This window comes from Excalfactoria chinensis, chromosome 6, assembly GCF_039878825.1.
Source record: "Excalfactoria chinensis isolate bCotChi1 chromosome 6, bCotChi1.hap2, whole genome shotgun sequence".
NCBI classification, from domain to species: Eukaryota; Metazoa; Chordata; class Aves; order Galliformes; family Phasianidae; genus Excalfactoria; species Excalfactoria chinensis.
This window is the reverse complement of record NC_092830.1, coordinates 20,156,522-20,174,058: the sequence shown is the minus strand read 5'-3', so window position 1 is coordinate 20,174,058 and position 17,537 is coordinate 20,156,522. Positions and strand designations below refer to the sequence as shown.

Here is a 17,537-nt window from a genome sequence, read left to right as displayed (position 1 = left end):
AGAATTTGGGCCCAAAAAAGAGATGTATCTGTGACCGGTAAAAGAGTAATAAGAGTCTGGAGCTGGAATATTTGGGGGTCAGAAGAGAAATGGTTTTGTTAAGGAGTATTTGGGACTGAGAAGTGAGGCATGTGGACCCTACATATTGACTATCTTCAGTTCTTTCATTGCAGAACTGCTCCTGAAGCATTTTATTGCTGCCAGGCCCTGCCCTAAGGCCTTGGCCAGCAGCTGTGGGGACCCTTGCTGCCCACCAAGTGGGCACCCATCAGGAACAGGGCTGTGCTGCAGGCACTGTGGGTGCTGGTGGCTGTGCTGTGCTGGCAGAGCTGTGCTCGCCCTGGGCCCGCTCCACGGTGACTCATGCCAGGCACACTGGAGATGCTCATGCAATACCAAATTTGATCATTATTCCTTAAGTGCAAACCGGTTCTCAAGTTGGAAATACATCTAAAGTAAAATTATTATCTCCGTGTTTCTTCAAGCCAAACTGAAATGTCACTTAGAAAGTACACTAAAGTAATCCCCTGAGACATTAGGTCACTGGCAAGAAAATTAGTGTCACCTCAGTTGCCTCATACATGGATGTATGCTCTTTGCTCTGCTTGCTGTTTGCTTGAGGGCTGGGTTCCTGCTTTTCTCCTTGCAGAATGGGTATTCTCCAACCAACTGGGGTAGAAGGCTGCCATCAGTGGGGCACAGCTGAACTGCCCACACTGAACTGCAGGAGGTACCATGCAGCAGCTGTGGCAGGGAGGACAGCCTTTCAGTGAGGGCATCAAGGCCCAGAAGGGCATGGGGAGATTTCAGTGATACTGGTTGAGAAGAATGAAAAGGTCTTCAGAGGATGGCTGGGCAGCCCCTTGCTTTGCAGGGAGAGATGGAGGAGCAATGCACTTTGGGTTTTGTAGCTCAGTCTGTGGCCACAAAAGCAACCTCGGAGCTGCTGGGCTGGGCTGAGACAGTGCCGTGTTCCCATGATTGCAGGCTGAGTTTTCCGAGCTGTGATCTGCAGGTGCCACTGGATTTACCTCCTGCTGATGAAAAGAGGTAGCACTGTCCTGGCTGAGGGCACAGCAGCTCTGTTTCAGCAGCCACTGCCTGGAGCTGCCAGGCCCTACAGTTGCTCAAGACCCGTGCATCTCCCTTGGGACTGACATGCTAGCACTGTGTCTGCCACAGACACATCCAGCCGCAGTTTTGTGCCCAGACACTTCCCCATCCCACTGGGATGCCAAGAGCTCCCTGAGGCGTGGGGCAGCCTGTCCCTGCTGTGTGGGGCTCCTCTGAGACAGAACCAGCTGCAGCCCAAAGGCAGTGAGGAGCAGCTTTGTCCTTAGTGGGAGGAGCGGAGCCTCTGGAGATTGGCCTGGGTAATTGGCTCAGGAGAGGAGGCCTTCTTAAAAGTCAATTAGAGACTTAAAAATAAATCAGATTGGAACAGCGCGAGGTCTGCCAGAAAATTTGGGCGAGGTCAGAATTGCTTAATGTTCGTTGTTGATTAGATTCAACTTACTTTTTGTTGGGATAATTTGTGTGCGGCTGAGTCAGAGTGGTAGAAGCAGCCAAGAGCGTGCTCCCAGCATGGCCATGTAAGGCAGCGGGGCTGAGAGCTGACAGGCAGCCCCAGCACACCATGCTGTGCCGGAGGCTGGGGGGGGGGGGTCTCCTTCATCTTCGCTCTCTGTGCCTCACTTCTTCCCTCTGTGAAGTGCTTTGAAGTTTGTGGATGGGAAAAACCAAGTGCAAGAATTATGGTCTTCTTGTTCTGGGCAGAAAGCTGCACTCGAGAGCAGCACAAGGAGCTTGCCTGGGTTAAAAAAGGCGTACCGATACAGAGAACAGCGTGTGCACATTTCTGCTCCCTGTCCTGCTGCAGCTGGCTTTGGCAGAGCCTGAGCCCGCACACGAAGTCTTGCAGGCTTAGGATGGGGGATTTCCTAACAGCTGTCCTGTCTGACCATGGCTGGTTTGGACATGGCTTTGAGGGCCTTGGCCCTGTCACCTCTCTTCCAGCCACATCTCCAAGCTTTACCTTAACACTTAGCCCTGACCCCGGAGCACCTCTAACCAGTATGGCCCAGCAGAGCTGCTGGCCCCCGGAGCAGGGTGAGGACCTGCATCCCCTGAGAGGCTGAGCAAACAAGGGACCTGTGGGCAAACTAACATGATGTGTCCCTTCCCATTGCAGCGAGCACCCCATGAGCCAGCTGGTTTCTGACTCTGACTCAGAGATGGACAGCATGGAGCAGCTGGCCCTGGGCAGCACCGACACACTCTCCAATGGGCACAAGGCTGATCTGGAGGCTGCCAAACGCTTGGCCAAGAGGCTCTACAACCTGGATGGCTTTAAAAAAGCAGATGTGGCCCGCCACTTGGGGAAGAAGTACGTGTGGGTATTCACAAAGAATGGCCCATCCTGCATCATTCCTCCCTGTAGCAACTCCAGCATACCCACAGCTGCTTCCCTTGAGGGCACTGGGCTGTCAGGGAACTGCTGGCAGGACCCCAAAGACCTGTCCCTGTGATAGCTCGTCTATACCAGGTGTTCCTCTAAAGGCAACATCCAGGTTTTGGAACCTTCCTACTCACACTGCATCTCAGGCTCCTTCAGCAAGGTGTCAGAGAAAAGGAAACCAGCTAACTGACATACTGAATCTGTGGGTGACCTTGTGGGGATGCTGGGGTGCCTCTGTCTCCAGCATGTTTCCCACAGCCCTGCCATCATGTCCCCTGGGAGGTACCCAGCACACCAGACTCCATCCCATTACTGTCTGCATTTTGATGTCCCCCCAGCCTGGTCAATCCCATTCTCGCTCCCCCCTTTTTCTTTCAGCAACGAGTTCAGCAAGATGGTGGCAGGGGAATATCTGAAGTTCTTCGTGTTCACAGGGATGAGCCTGGACCAGGCCCTCAGGTCAGACAGTCTGAGTGCGGCCATGTGCATGCGTCATGGCCACCTAAATGAGTCCCAACAGATTGTGTCCTCTGCAGCTCCTCACCCCCACAGAGATCTGCAGGAGCAGGCAGACCCCACAGCCTTTGGGTCAATTCCCAAAGCAGTTTCTCTGCCACATAAGCACAAAGGATTGTCCCTGGTCTTGGCTGCCCACTCAGGCTCATCTAGGACTGGTTTTCCAGGCCCTGAGCCCAGGTCAAACTCATGCTGACCTAACCTCCTCCCCAATGTAGTTTCTAGAACCCAATGTGCCATCAGGGCTGGATGCTGTGGGTTGGATGCAGGGCTTCATGTCAGGGCTGCAGGAGGGGACAGCCACAGCTCTATCACTGTGCAAAGGGGTTGGAGGGACTGCTGCTGGGCTTTGTGTTCAACCAACGCTGCTGCTGCTGCTGCTTCTTCAGGTCCTTCCTAAAGGAGCTGGCCCTGATGGGAGAGACACAGGAGCGAGAGCGAGTGCTGGCCCATTTTTCCCAGCGCTATTATGAGTGCAATCCCAATGCCATCTCCTCTGAGGGTAAGAAGCTCTGTGTGCATGTGAGCGTGCACGTGGGTGTGTGTGTGTTCGTTCAAGAGAGCACATGTTCTCGTCAGCTCAATGGGAGTGCTCAAAATGAAAGTAGAATTCAGTCTGAGAGCATGAACTGACGCCTTAGGTGTCAGCCCTGTCACACATTTCCCTCAAATGACAGACACTTTAGACTTATTTTAAAAAAATAAATAATAATAACCAAAAAAAACCCAAACACAAAAACCCTGCTCCAGTTGGAAGATGCATAACTAGGGCTCAACACATCCTTAATTCTGACCTTGAGCAGATTAGCACACGAGGCGAGAGAAGGCCCTCCTGAGCACACAGAGCCCAGCTCAGACCCACGGCTCAGGGAAGAGCCAGGTGAGAAAGTGCCACTGCCCAGCACCCAGGGTGGCACAGAGGAGCACTCAGCCTGCACTGTTTCACTTCAGTGTTATACGTCCTTGCGCTCCCCCCGTGTGTGTTCATGTGCTGAGTCTGCTCTGGTTTGGCTCTGGGCAGGTGAGGTTTTGGCTGGCTGGCTGGGAGAGGGCTGTGCCACTCCACCGTACCCATGCTAGGGGCTGGGCAATGTTAGCTGCAGCATCACTGTCTGGCTGAGGGGCTGCAGGGCTGCACGCTCAATCTGGAGACCGGCTTTATCCCAGTAGCCTCCTCTCTCCTCACCTGTGTGCTGCCAGCACCGTGCTGATGCTGTGTGCCACCTGCTCAGCTGGGAGGAGTGGGCTCAGGACTGCCTTGGGCTCAGCAGAACCTCCATCTGTGCCCAGGGGCTCTAATTCCTGCCCTGTGCTTGTGCTGCAGATGGAGCCCACACCCTGACCTGTGCCCTGATGTTGCTGAACACAGATCTGCATGGACATGTAAGTCAATCCTGCCTCCAGCCCATTCTGTCCCCTGCACTTTCTGCCCTGCCTGCAGGTGCCCCAGACAGAGCCATGTGTGCTGGAGATGTGAGACCTGTAGGGGTGAGCAGCCCCAGCATGTCTGGGGATGAGAGAGGAGAAAGACTGAATGAGAGAGGGAGATGGTGGAGAACAGAATAGGACTTGCAAGGAGATACACTGCGCTGGAAGGTACAGAGGGGGGTGAGGAATGAAGAGGAAAAGAAGCAGGGAGAGGGGGTGGGAGTGAGACCCCACACCTTGCTAGTGCAGAGAGCAGTCACACCCAGCTTAGAGAAAGGAAGCTGCTTAAGGCCTCCAGTCTGAGCACAGCAGGCAGCTTCCCCTGCCTTCAGGCAGCCTCCCCAGGCTGTTCCAGCCAGCTGCTGTCCCCTGGCCCCAAGATAAACCCCACGTTTCTCTTGCCTGACTTCCCCAGAACATCGGGAAAAGAATGTCCTGCTCTGACTTCATTGGTAACTTGGAGGGGCTCAACGGAGGCACCGACTTCCCCAAGGAGCTGCTCAAGGTAAAACTGGTTCTCTCCCTAGCCAGCCAGGCCACAGAAACAAGGGCGAGAGCTTTGGGTGGGATCACACGAATAGCTCCGTAGGATGCAGTGAAGGTGTTCATCCTCATGCTTGTATCAAGCTGCTGAAAAAGGCAGGGTCAGTGGTGTTCCCTTGGCCCACAGCTTTCTCTCTGTGGTGCTGAGGTCTGGGGAAGGGCAACGTGTCTAAGAGTGGCTGTGCTCAGCCACTGCTGGGAGCTGGTGCCAGCAGCATGAGCTGGCCCCTTCCTGGGGGAGGAAGGAGGCTGGCCTCTTCCTCACAGGATTGCTGGGAGCCTCAGCCTCCAGGCAGCTGCTCTGGGCCCGGGGGGTGGCTTTCTGTCCCTGGTATTCCTCTGTCTTGTGGCTGTTTCTCAGCCTCCCTGGCTAATGCAGGAGCAGCACAGCCCTGCTGCTGCTTGCAGGGAGGAGCTGGCTGCCGGCTGCCTTGCAGTCCTGCAGCACAGAGGGGACAGCCTGACCTTGAGCTGAGGCACGAACAGGAGAAGTGGTGTTGACACGGGCTACAGGATCTGGGTACACTGGGGACCTGGTGCAGGCTGTGGCTGAGGTGGTCTGAGAATAGGGCTCATCCCCATGGGGCCCATAGGGCAGAAATCATCAGTGTCTGTAAGGCACTGTGGTTGGAGAGCACTGGGGCTGTGGGAAATGGGTTCCCACGAGGTGCCAGTGCCACTCTTGTGGGAGGTGCCTTACGAAAAGAGGCAACATGGGGTAAAGAGCTGAGCTCTGTTTTCAGCCTTTGTAGGTCTATTCCTGGCTGTGCTGCTCACCCCATCATTAAGGGGTTACCAGCAGTGCTCAATAGGGCTGTCCTCCCTCCTGGCCCACGCTTCTCCTGTGAAAGGAGCTAGAAAAAATTCTTCCCTAATTTTAAACCCAGCTCCAGAAAAGACATTCAGCACCCAGCATGGAAGAGAAAGGTCCAAAATGAAAACCCTGAACCTCTGCTCTCCCCCAGTGCTGCATTATCCAGGATCATCTCAACCCCACAGGTCCCTCTGCAGGCTCTTGGTGAAGTCCCCAGCACCCTAGAGCTGGATACCCACAGCACCCTACAGCCAGGGTACCCATAATGCAAGTGCTGCAGCTCAGCTTCCACCCCAAAAGGTGCCCAAGCAGGCACAATCATGTTATCTCATCAGATCTCAGTCAGTGTGAGATAGGGCAGTAAGCACACGCTGCAGCAATCTGCTGTGGGGTAGCGTCAAGCTCCTCACCCAGTGTAGGCCAGCACTGTGGAGACAGGGGCTGCAGCTCTGCACCTAATGGTACAGGAGCACCTCCCTGCACATCACTGCCTGCAGCCCGCAGTGGGGAGGCTGAGCTGCTAAAAATGGACTGTTCCCTCTGCAGCTGCGGAGCTTCCCACAGCCGCTTTTCAGACGCCTCTGTATCAGTGCTGTGCCGGGGAGTGGGAGCAAAAGGCATCTCCTAGGTGGTGCACCAGGGGCAGGCTGCAGCTTCCCCGTTGCTCCCTTGGGAACTCTGTCCATGCACTGAGCCTCAGGGCAGCTGGAACGTGCAAAGTGCTGGGCACGGAGCTGACACATAAAAGGCAGAGGGGCTGGGCTACTCTTGGGCAACTTTTGCCAGGCTCAGTGGGAGAATATGCTCTCTGTCCACTGTAGGCTTTGGCTCCTTGGTCCTGTTGCAGGCTTGAGCAGCAGAGAAATGAGGAAAGCATATTTTTTCCCTGCAATAGCCAGCACTAGTCCCATTAACCTATATAGCATGTTGCCTCCTCTACAAACCTGGGTCCCCCACCTGGGAACTGAAGCTCCTCTGCATGCACAGCTGGCCAGCTAATTTTAGTGCTGCAGGAGCACACGCATTTCCTAAGTACAGTAGGGGAGGGGAAGGGCTGGCAGGCTTCAAAGAGGCTTCCCAGAGCCCAGGGGCTGCTCCAGCAGCACAGAAGAAAGGTCTTGGGGCTTTGGGGGCAAAAGGCCCTGTGACTCTGTGGGCAACATCAGAAAGGGACATCCATGGGAGCCACATTTTCTCCCTCTTTGGCTGCAGAAGTCCCAAGACAAAGGCATCACGATGCCTGAGAGCAGGTGGCAGCTTGAGTCAGACACAAACTTTATCTGCTACAAGATAATGCATGTAAACACTCAAGAGTTTCCTGCAAAAGGAACCAAAACACTTAAAGCTTGTGCTTTCACAGCTGAGCACCACATCCCCCTCACCAGCATGCCTCGCTGTGCCCCTGCCACTGAGCTAAGGCAGTGATGCTGCCCTGCTGGGCAAACACAGCTGCTGGAAGCCTTCATCTCCCTGACAACCCTTGCAGCCATGCTCTGCAGGCAGAGCCCAGCCTGCCTGGGTGTCCTCACCACCTGGGGATGTGGGAGCTTTCAGTGCCATGCTTGGGGGTGCCTGTAGGCTGGGCTTGGACTGCAGCAGTCAAAGGAGCACAGCTGCCCAGCCAGCACAGAGGGAGGCGTACTGGTGTTCTACAAGGGCACTGTGTGCTAGTTAGCTTAGCCCTGGGACCCAGTTGTCCTCTTGTAGGTATGATTTCTGCCCAGCCCCCAGGTCTTCATTCACCACTGTTAGCTGTGCATCTCAAGTGTGGATTTGACTTTTACCCAACTGATCAATTTGGGGAGCCTTAGATTTTCTTTATCTTTGTTCCATAGCTTAGTCTTGTGCTTTGCTGAGCTTTCAGACGCAAAATCATTTCAGGCCTCCTCTTCCCCAGCGCTGCTTAACAGTCAGCTCTATCTGTGCTACTTTCCAGCTTTCACAGCTGTTAATGAAGCGAACCCTAGCATGCAGGCAGCCCCATGGGGAAGGAGCAGGAGGGGCCCTACTCCCAGCTTAGGGGCACAGCAATCAGATGCTCTGCACGCTGGGTGAGTGAGGAACAGATGTAGGAAGTAGGGCTGGCTCCCACCTCAGAACCGGAAGCACAGCTGGACTTTCTCAGCCCGATTCCCCGTGGTAGCAATCTGCAGCCCACTGACCTCAGGATTCACTGCCCTGCTTCCATCCGAGAGCAGCCTGCTCTGCCCTGCAGGTTTGGCACGGCAATCAACATGCCGAGCAGTGACGACAGTGGAAAATTTCCCCTTCTGCCCTGGCCGCATCTCCTCCAGTCACGCCTAAGCGAGTTGCGCATCCATCCTCATCTCGGCTCCAAGGATGACTGGCCCTTCGCTTCTGCACGGAGCAGCAGCACCCTGCCCCAGGGGCAGCTCTGGCCGCGCTCGGAGGGAGCCCCCCAGCTCAGCGTCACCAGGGGCAGGGTTGGTGCTCCCCAGCGAGCGCAGTCCAGCCGCGTGATCCTCCGGCAGCCGCTCCCCGCTCGCCTCACACCCCAGTTAGCTCAGTGGTACCTGTGCGGGTGTCCGGACGCACGGCTCCGCACCGCCGCTCCCCGAGAGCAGCGTGCCGGCATCCCTGCCACCCAGCGGGGCGTCCCGCGACGGGACCGCTCGTGGCATCCGCTGCCCCTCCGGGCCGGCCGCCTCCATTTTGAGCCGCGCAGCGCGGTCCCGCCCCCCGGCACAGCCCCGCGCCCGGCTGGGCTCGGCCGAGCCCCGCTCCCGGTTCCCCGTTCCCCGCCGCGGGGCCGCCATTGGCTGCGGCGGGCGGCGGGCGGAGCGGGGCGGGGAGCCGCCTCCCGCGGACAGCAGCCACCGAGCCCTGCCCTGCCCGGCCCGGCTTCAACAGGCGGCGGCGGCGGGGAGCGGGCCGCGGGTGTGGGGGCCCGGGCGGGGCAGGGCAGGACAGGGCAGGGCCGGGCCGGGCCGCCCCCGCCGCCGCCGGCACCGGCACCATGATCGGTGTCAACAGCATCAACAGCAGCGCGGGCCGTATGCGGTCCCGCTCCATGTGCTCCGTGCGCTACGGACGCAACTACCGCGGCGTGGAGACCTTCTGCTACGGCTGGCCCCAGCGCTCCCGCACCCTGAAACCGGTGCTGTACACCGACCTGGTGGTCAGCCGGCTCCAAAGCCGCCGCAAGAAGAAGCCGGTAAGCGCCGGGCGGGTTGCGCGGCGCCGGGGCTCCGCGGCAGAACGAGCGCGGACGGGCGCGGCGCGACTCGGCTCTCCAGGCGCTGCGCTGCGGCGGGGCCGTGCCCGGTGCCCGCAGCCCCCGTGACATTGCGGCGGGACATTGCGCGGCGGCGGGGTCGGAAACGTCGTGCGGGGAAGATCGGGGGCAAAGCCGTGCCGCTCGGGACTGCCCGCCCGCCCGCCCGGCCGAGCGGCGCGGTGCGCTGTGCCGGGCGTTGCGGGCTGCGGCGCTGCGGTCCCGTTCTGAGCCGAGAGCAGGGGAGAAGGAGGGGCTCCTGTCGGGAAAAATGGGCTGCCGACTGTCGGGAGCGCGCTCGCCGTCAGTTGGCATCGGTTTCGGGGCGTTAGGCTGGTGTGTCACCGTGCTCGGTGCGGAGAGGTGGCAGGGCTGGCGCTTGGCACGCACCGCCGTGCCGGGCAGGACCGGAGCCGGCCATCGCGGCGGTCTGGGTGCAGCACGAGGTTGTGACGCACTCGGATGGAAACAGCGGTTGGAGGGGAGCTGCTCCTTGGTGCGAGGGATCGAGGGGGGCGGGGGGCACGGGGTGCCGCAGGTGGCCGTGCGGCTGAGCGTGGTCCGTGCCCGCGGGGCAGACGGCGGGGTGTCCGCGGGGTGATGGAGGCCTGTCGCGGTAGAGCCGTACGTCCCCATGCGACCGTGCCGTGTGTACTGGCACAGCCGAGGCACCTGCGTGTCTGGAGCACCCAGCACAGCCTTGGAGCTGGGTGAATGGAAAGGAACTTTGCTAAGGAAAAGTTGGGGAGAGCTGTGACTGAGCTCTCGTAGTGATATGCCCAAGAGAGGCAGAGTGCCTGCAGGAGGGCACTCTATGGCTGTGAGGTCTTTCGTGCAGAACATCACACTGCTCTGCAGAACGTCACACCGCTTCTCTGTTAGGGACACGCTGGGCTGCAACCCTTAGTGCAGTCCCATCTGTCCCAGTGCTGCATCCAGGACCACCTGCTGCCCTGCTCTCATGCCAGCACTGAATCTGCCCTGCTTTGCACTGCTCTGAGACAGAGGAATGAGGAGAGGCTGTCTGTGCAGCCGAACTATCCCTGTGCAAGGATGTTGCTCCTTGCTGGTGCAGCCTGCACACCCCACTGCAGATGTGTGCTGGAGCAGTACCTGGGCACATCCGGCCAGCCCGTTTTGGGGGGTCATTGAAGGAAGGTGTGCTGGTTCCATTGCTGGCAGTGCTGGCAGTGCTGGCAGTCCCGCTGGAGCAGTACATCCCTGGGTCTCCCTGTTGTTGCGCATGTCTAAGGCAGAGCTTGCTGCCTTACCCTGCGTGCTGCAGCAGTGAGCTCATAACCCTGCGATGGCAACAAAAAAGGCAGCAAAACCCTCTGCTTTGGGTCAGCCTCAGTGGCACAGGGCCAGTTCCCCACTAGCACCCTGCTTTCTGCTGGGCAGTGCTCACAAATTCAGCGATGACAGAAAGGGCCATCATTTGCCTCCCTGGAAATGAATCCATGGAGCAAAGATGGCCAGGAGAGAGGGACCTGCAGAGATGAGCCACAGTGCTGTAGTCTGTGCTGACAGCTGTGGGGAGCTGGGCTGCAGAGCCCACTCTATCTCATCAGAGGAGTCCTGGGTCTTAGTGATGGGCAAGCAGTGGGAGCACAGAGCAGCAGCGGGCAGCATGGTGCAGAGCTTCCTCAGCTCAGAGCGAGGCTGAGCTCACCAGGTTTGTCTCCTCCAGGCATGACACTGCTGCCTGCTGGGGGTGGCAGTCAGCAGTCAGAGTCCCAGTGCAGGATCCCAGTGCAGGCTTTGTGCTGTCCTCTCCTCCTCACCTTGCAGTCGTGTGTTCCCCTTGTGTAGGGGCACTGGAAGACCACGGCCCAGTGTCTGAGGCTGCTCAGCAGCTCCTGCTCACAGCAGGCTCGTGGGATGCTCCTGGTGCTTGTAGTGGAGCTGTGGGAGCCTCCTGAAGCCACCAGTCAGGTTGTCTTTTGAAGTGTTCCTATGTAGTCCCAGAGCCCGTGTTTTTGTAGTGCTGCCCCACTGTGCTGCTCTCCAGCACTGTGCAGATGCTGCTGTCTTTCAGAACTGCTCCCCAAGTGTGTTCCCACCAGCTGAGCACTCCACTTCTCTGTGCCATTTTTCTATTATTCTTGTTTCTGTTGTTCTTAGTCCCTCTCAGCTGCTTTCCATCTGTGAGATCCCATCCCTCATGCTCCCCATAGCAATTCCGTATTGCCCATCTTGCTCCTCAGAAGCCTGCTTCCATCTCCTGCCTGTCCCCTGCTCCTCCCAGGGTAGCACAAACAGAGCTGGGTACAACCTGCCCTGGGGCACTGTGGCTGTGCCTTCTGGGGGCTGTTGCCTTCCCAGGAGAAGCCAACACTACTTTTTGCCTGCAAACAGGGAGGTCCTCTCATCTTCTGCAAAACAAGCTGGTGCTGGGCCAGTGCTTCCCCAAGCAGAACACACGTGATAATCCTGGTCCCTCTTCCGCTCTGGCCACTGCACATCTCGGGGATGATGGATTTGCCTTCCCCAGATGCTGCTGGGTCTGTTGGCAGGGTCCCTGCGAGCCTGCAGTTGTACTTTATCAGCCACCAGCAAGCTCTCTCCCCAGCAGTCTCCGGCCAAGAGATGGATGTTGACAGCTGCCTGAACAGTCTGTGCACAACTCGATTATCTTCCTCTGAGGATGATGCCTTCCAGACCCGTCCTGCTCCTTGATCTGGAGTGCTGAGCGAATGCTGCTGGGAACCTTCTCCAGAGCCTCTTGTGCTACAGGGCTGGGCTGAGTGCCTGTGGCTCGCACCCAGCTGGGGCTGGACAGGCGCTTGGGAATGCAGCCCCAGACCCATCTGCAGATGGACTTTGCTATTTTTCCCAGCTGAAATGCAGGCATGGGGCCCCGCCTTGCTGAACTCAGCAAGGGTCAGAGTGTGTGGAGGACCTGGGAAGAGCGGGTGGGCAGTCTGCAGCAGCCTGGGGTAGGTGCTTTTCTCAGAGAGCCACCAGATCACTGCAGCGCTCCTGAATAGGTGTGCTGGAGGCTGCAAATCCCACACAGAGTAGATGCCAGACCTCACTGAAGTCCCCACTGAAGTGTAACTGTGCTCCTGGGGCCTGGGGGTGCCCACAAGTGCAAGAGGACAAATTGTGTCGGGTGGCTGGTGCCTGCTGTGGGGATGCAGGAGCGCTGGAAGCCCTAGCAAAGACTGATGTCCTGCAGAGCTGCCCCAACCCAAAGGCTCTGTCCTGGGCCTGAAGGCTCTCCATTTGGCCAGCCTGGCAGGGAGAACCAGCAATCTGATGGCCTGGATGTGTTTGCCAAAACTCATGCTGCTTGCTCTTTGCCACTGCCTTGGGCAGACACGGGAGGAGGGAAGGTGGCAGCCTGGGCCATGCCCCAGCACAGTGCCCCATCCATGTCCTGGCTGGGAGCCCTGCAGTGCCCAGAAATCACCTGTAAGTTCTAATATGTGCAGAATGGGGGCCAGGCTGTCAGCACCGGTGCCAAAAAGGACGGGTTGTGTGCAGGATGGGTTGCCCTGGGGTTGCCTTAACCTTCAGTGCCCCTCCGTCCGCAGAACAGCTGTCCTGACTCAAACCCCGCTCCTCTCTCCACAGGCGCTGTATGGCTCCATCAAGAATGAGAAGCTGCAGTGGGCCATGTGAGCATCCCATGGGGGGACTGGCTGTATAGGCCTGGCAGGTGCTGGTGTCACCATGGTGGCGTGGCAGCCTCCACAGCCCTGGCCCTGGAGCGTGCCGCTGCCCAGGGGCTGTGTCAGGGAGGGGGGTGCGGGGTAAGGATGGAATTGCGGTGGGTGCCAGCCCTCTGCCCCAGTACGGCACTGCGCTGGGGCCCCGAGGGCAGCTTCCATAGCTGTGGCTGTGCCCGGCCTCACTGTGCGCCCAGGCAGTGGTGCCCGGGGTCGGAGTAGGCAGCCCCGTGGCTGTGCCCGGGCACCCGCACCTTCGCCTACAGCTGCCATCTCCAGCAGCAGGAGCGGCAGCGCCCGCGCTGCGGGGATTAATCAGCCCGGCGGTTCCGCCAGCGCTGAGCCAATGCGCTCGGGCTGCTGCCATGGAGACGCCGGCAGATGCTGAGGGGTTTAATTAGCAGCGAACTGTTACGAGGGAGGGGGGAGGCCGCAGCTCCGGGCTCCCACAGCTCCGTGCTGGGGCGGGGGAGGGAAGCAATGCAGCCCGGAGGGCGAGGGGACATTGTTGGCAGGGAGAGCGTGAGCGAGGTGTGTTGCCCTGCAGGGTGGGCTGAGAGTTGTAAGGCACTGTTCAACAGCCAGGCCAGCAGCGGTCAACAAAGGCTGCTCGCTCCCGAGGACAGGTCCCCCCAGCCAGGAGCAGCAGCATTGCCCCTATGGCTCACCCCTGCAGCAGCACAGCTGCCAGCCTCACGGGACAGGGACACTTAGGCTGGGCTGCGGGATGCACTTCAGTGGTGACAGCAAACTGCTCAGCCTGGCCTGTGAGTGGGAGGCTTGACGTTTGCTGTCCCCAGCAAGGTCACAGACACTCTCCTAACCAAATCAATACCTGGCAGAGATGAGGAGGAGCTGAGGAAGTCCCTTTCAGAGCTGGCCGACCCCAAACCTAAGTCCATCAAACGCATCAGCAGCTGCAGTAACCCCTTCCTGGACTTCTCCCAGGACTCCAGCATCGCCACCTACAAGCACGGACTGTTAGTGCGCAAGATTCACGCTGATCCCGACTGCAAGAAAAGTAGGTGTCTGGGGAGGGGGGCACTGGAGAGCTACAGGAGCCCTGACAGAGGGAGAAGGACAGGGGGTCACCCTGTGCGGTCTGCACTTAGCACTAAGCCTGCCTGCAGCATCAGCCCTCCTCCACGTGCATCGGGCTGCGGTGGGTGATTCACTCCCAGGCTAGGGGTTGAAGGGCTCTCTCCCTTCCTGTGGTGCTGGGAGAGCTGGGGGTGCGTGCTGAGGCATCCCGCAGTGCTGTAAGCATGCTGCAGATTCTGTGCTGCCAGGCACATTCCCCGTTTCCACCGCAAAATCCTCCCTAAGCCCCGGCTGCCTAATGCCACCTTGATCCGATCAGGCACTGCCAGCGTTACCTGGCGTGTGGCAGCGTTCTGTCCCCATCCCCAGGCACGCAGCCCCCCCCCTGCAGCCCCATCTGCCAGCCACGTGCCCAGCATGGGCTCAGGTGCACGGGGACGGTGCAGGCGTGCTGCATGTCCCCGGGGTGGGGTGACGTGTAGCGTGGCATGGTTTGCAGGGGGGTGATCCATGGGCTGCTCTCTTCTCCCGCAGCCCCCCGAGGGAAGCGCGGCTGGAAGCCCTTCCACGCCATCCTGAAGGGGATGATTCTCTACCTGCAAAAGGTGAGCAGCGCTGTGGTCGCCTGGGGCTATGGGTTGGGGCCCTGCCCCTGGGCTCAGCTGGAGGCCAGCCTCCGCAGTAGTCCTGGGTTGTGGTTGGAGCAGCCCTTGGCCTGCTCTGAAGTGCCCGGTGCCCTGCAGGAGGAGTACAAGCCAGGGAAGGCTCTGGCGGAAGAGGAGCTGAAGAACGCTATTAGCATCCACCACTCGCTCGCCACGCGGGCATCAGACTACAGCAAGAGGCCCAACGTCTTCTACCTCAGGACAGCTGACTGGAGGGTCTTCCTCTTCCAAGCACAGTGAGTCCCCAGGGCCCACAGTGGGGCTTGGCAGGGTGAGCTATGCTCACTGCTGGTGGTAGCGAGTGGGATGAGCTAAATTCTGCATCCTGCCCTTTCTAGAAGGGAGAGGAGCTGATGCTGTTCCTGGGCATTGCCGTGCTTGTCTCCTCTCTGCTCCAGTGGGCTTGAGGCTGTGCACTGCTGGGGCAGAGCTGGGGCCAGCTGGGAGCACTGGGCAGCTCTGCAGAGTAGGGCCTTGGTGTGCCGAGACTGGCCAGGAGAGCACGCAGTGACACACCTGGCCTTTCTCCCCAGGAACTCCGAGCAGATGCACTCGTGGATCACACGCATCAACGTGGTGGCAGCCATGTTCTCCGCACCCCCCTTCCCCGCCGCCATCGGCTCTCAGAAGAAGTTCAGCCGCCCGCTGCTCCCCAGCTCCTGCACCCGGCTGTCCCAGGTGGGCCGGGAGTGAAGGGCTGTGCTGGGAGAGGTACAGGGTGAGAGGCAGTGCCAGGGCATGGAGGCACACCTGCACCGGTGGGGGGACCTGCGTCACTGTGGGACCTTGACAGGAGCTCAGGCGGGGGATTAGCTGGTTCTCACTCGTGCCACTGCAGTTATTCATAGGGCAGAAAGGATTAAAAAAAATGGAAAACAAAAAACAAACAAAAAAAACAGCCTAGTTTTCGAGGGGATTAATTTCTCTCTAAGACTGCAGCCAGCCCACCAAGAGCAGGAGACCTCCCCAAAGGGCCAGCGCTTCCGCCTTCAGTGTTTCGAAGGCTGGGAGTGGTGGCTGAGCTCCTGGCCATAGCTGGGAAGGGAGAACCACACCAGCCCTGGAGTGAGGGCAGAGGGGTGCTGACAGTGTCACCTGCCCCCAGGATGAGCAAGTGAAGAGCCACGAGACCAAGTTCAAGACAATGTCAGCAGAGCTGCTGGAGCACCGCTCCTCACTGCCGGATAAGAAGGTGAAGGGCAAGGAGTACGAGGAGCTGAAGCAGAAGGAAGAGTACCTGGAGTTCGAGGTGAGCAGGGCAGACCTTTGACCCCTGTGCTGGCTCTGGGCCACCATGAGGTCACAAGGACCTCTACTATCCCTTCAGCCAAATTGCACTGCGTCCTTCTGGCACTGCTTCAATGCTTTGCTTGGAACGCAGCTCCCCAGCGTGGGTAAGGGGCTCCCAGGGCTGAGGCTGGACGGTCTGTGCCTCAGCTTGCTGTGCTCTGGTAGGAAGCAGGCACTGCACCTTCATGCTGCAGCGGAGGGCCCAAAAGCACTCTGCAGGCTGCTGGCTAAAGAGGCAGTGCCCTGCTACCCCACCGCTCTCTTTGCTGCGCTCTGCCCCCAGAAATCCCGCTACGGCACCTATGCCATGCTGCTGCGGGCCAAGCTGAAGGCCGGCTCTGAGGACCTGGCGGCATTTGAGTCCACGCTCTTTGACGCAGCGGGCGGTGAGGATGATGGCCTGAAAAAATCCCGCTCCAGCCCCTCGCTGAACGCCGAGCCCTCCAGCACAGGCACCAAGGTGAAGCGCAACATCTCGGAGCGTGCCAGCCGCCAGCCCCCCGGCCACCCCCAGAAATCATAAGCCAGGGGCATCAGCCGCCTGCGCTGCAGCTCTGATCCTGCCCAAGGGTGCTGGGTGGGTGCCACATACCTGCCAGGGCCCTGCATGAGTCCATTCTCCAGTGGCACGCGCCACGGTGGGGACAGCCATACTCAGCCACCAGCAGCAGTCTGGCAGCCCCTGGGCTGGAGAGAGGTGCAGGGCAGGACCAAGGGGCTGCGGGCCAGAGCTGCCCCACAGACTCATTCCTGCTCCCCTTGTTCTGCGCTTGGCTGCAGGCTCCCCTCCAGCTCCCCGCCCTGGGGAGGGGCAGGGACCAACACCTCCTGACCGGGCTACTTTCTTTGGCATAAAACAGCAGCGCAGCCGGCGGCTGCTTTCCTCCAGCTCCATTATGCCATGCAGGATGGAGCCATCCCTGGCCCCAACCCCAAGGGCTGGGGGGTCCCAGGGCTCCCTCCCCACAGCCCCCACGCCTCTTGCTTTCTTACAACTTTTGGACGGTTTTTGTGATACAGTTTTGCATTTTTTAGTACCAGATCGAGCTGACCACCAGGGAGTTTTCTGGGGGGGCTAATTTTGACGCTTTATGGGAACTATTTGAAAAAAAACATACAAAAGATCAGTGCACCAAACTCAGCCATGTCCTGTAGCCTGTGCACTTTGGGGGGAAAAATGTTTTTACATAGACTTGAGGGAGGACACAGAGCCCCCCAGGCAGTGTGCTGAGCATCACTGCTGTGCTGCAAGCCCCCGTCCAGCACCAGTAGCCCTCCTGCAGAGCCTTGTGGCTGAGCAGCATTGCCTGCATGCTGGCTCTTTGCAAATGCGGCACAGCCCCGCAGTCTGGACATGACCCTGGGCCACGCCTGGGCGTGCATTGGGCAGAGGTGGGTGCGCGGTGGGGTATGGAGAGAGAGGGGTTTTCCTGCCAGTGCCACTTCTCCAAAGCATCGCGAGGGCCTTGGAGAACACAAAGCTGGGTGCCAGTCCAACAAGAAGTGGAGCAGAGGCTGGAGCCTGCCCTTTGGCTGCAGGCTCTCTTAGTTCCCAGGCATGCCCACAGGGTGAGCGAAGCCAGAGGTGCTGGCGTGGCCTCAGGAGCGCTGGGGGCATGTGGAGATGGGGCTGGCACTGGGGCTGCTGCTGGTCCTGGTGTGTGGGACCTCGCCAGTTTCAGCACTTTGCGAATGTGTCAAACTTTTTATTCTGCTCTTTTGAGTCTATTGCAAAAAAAACAAAAAAAAGAAGAAAAAAAATATATATATCCACCCTTGCCCCAGGTGGCTCGGGGGGAGAAAAACCTTTGTACAGCTTCTTCTGTCGGTTACTGAAGTAAAACCTGCTCTTCAGTTCTTGGTGCGCTGTGTT

General features: G+C 58.9%; 1 protein-coding gene across 3 annotated transcripts in view; it reads left to right on the top strand.

The window, feature by feature from the left end:
* Nucleotides 1–16,187, top strand: part of PSD (pleckstrin and Sec7 domain containing) — a 33,353-nt gene extending 17,166 nt beyond the window's left edge. For 2 of the 3 annotated variants that reach the window (XM_072340610.1, XM_072340609.1), the window contains 12 exons: nucleotides 2,192–2,392; nucleotides 2,837–2,917; nucleotides 3,364–3,476; nucleotides 4,299–4,357; nucleotides 4,818–4,907; nucleotides 12,574–12,617; nucleotides 13,511–13,689; nucleotides 14,244–14,314; nucleotides 14,453–14,610; nucleotides 14,908–15,052; nucleotides 15,480–15,623; nucleotides 15,948–16,187. In XM_072340610.1, the coding sequence (XP_072196711.1) occupies nucleotides 2,192–2,392; nucleotides 2,837–2,917; nucleotides 3,364–3,476; nucleotides 4,299–4,357; nucleotides 4,818–4,907; nucleotides 12,574–12,617; nucleotides 13,511–13,689; nucleotides 14,244–14,314; nucleotides 14,453–14,610; nucleotides 14,908–15,052; nucleotides 15,480–15,623; nucleotides 15,948–16,187 (1,525 nt within the window). The remainder of the gene's footprint in view (nucleotides 1–2,191; nucleotides 2,393–2,836; nucleotides 2,918–3,363; nucleotides 3,477–4,298; nucleotides 4,358–4,817; nucleotides 4,908–12,573; nucleotides 12,618–13,510; nucleotides 13,690–14,243; nucleotides 14,315–14,452; nucleotides 14,611–14,907; nucleotides 15,053–15,479; nucleotides 15,624–15,947) is intronic. The other variant, XM_072340611.1, reaches the window with a different exon arrangement.
* Nucleotides 16,188–17,537: the final 1,350 nt, after the last annotated feature.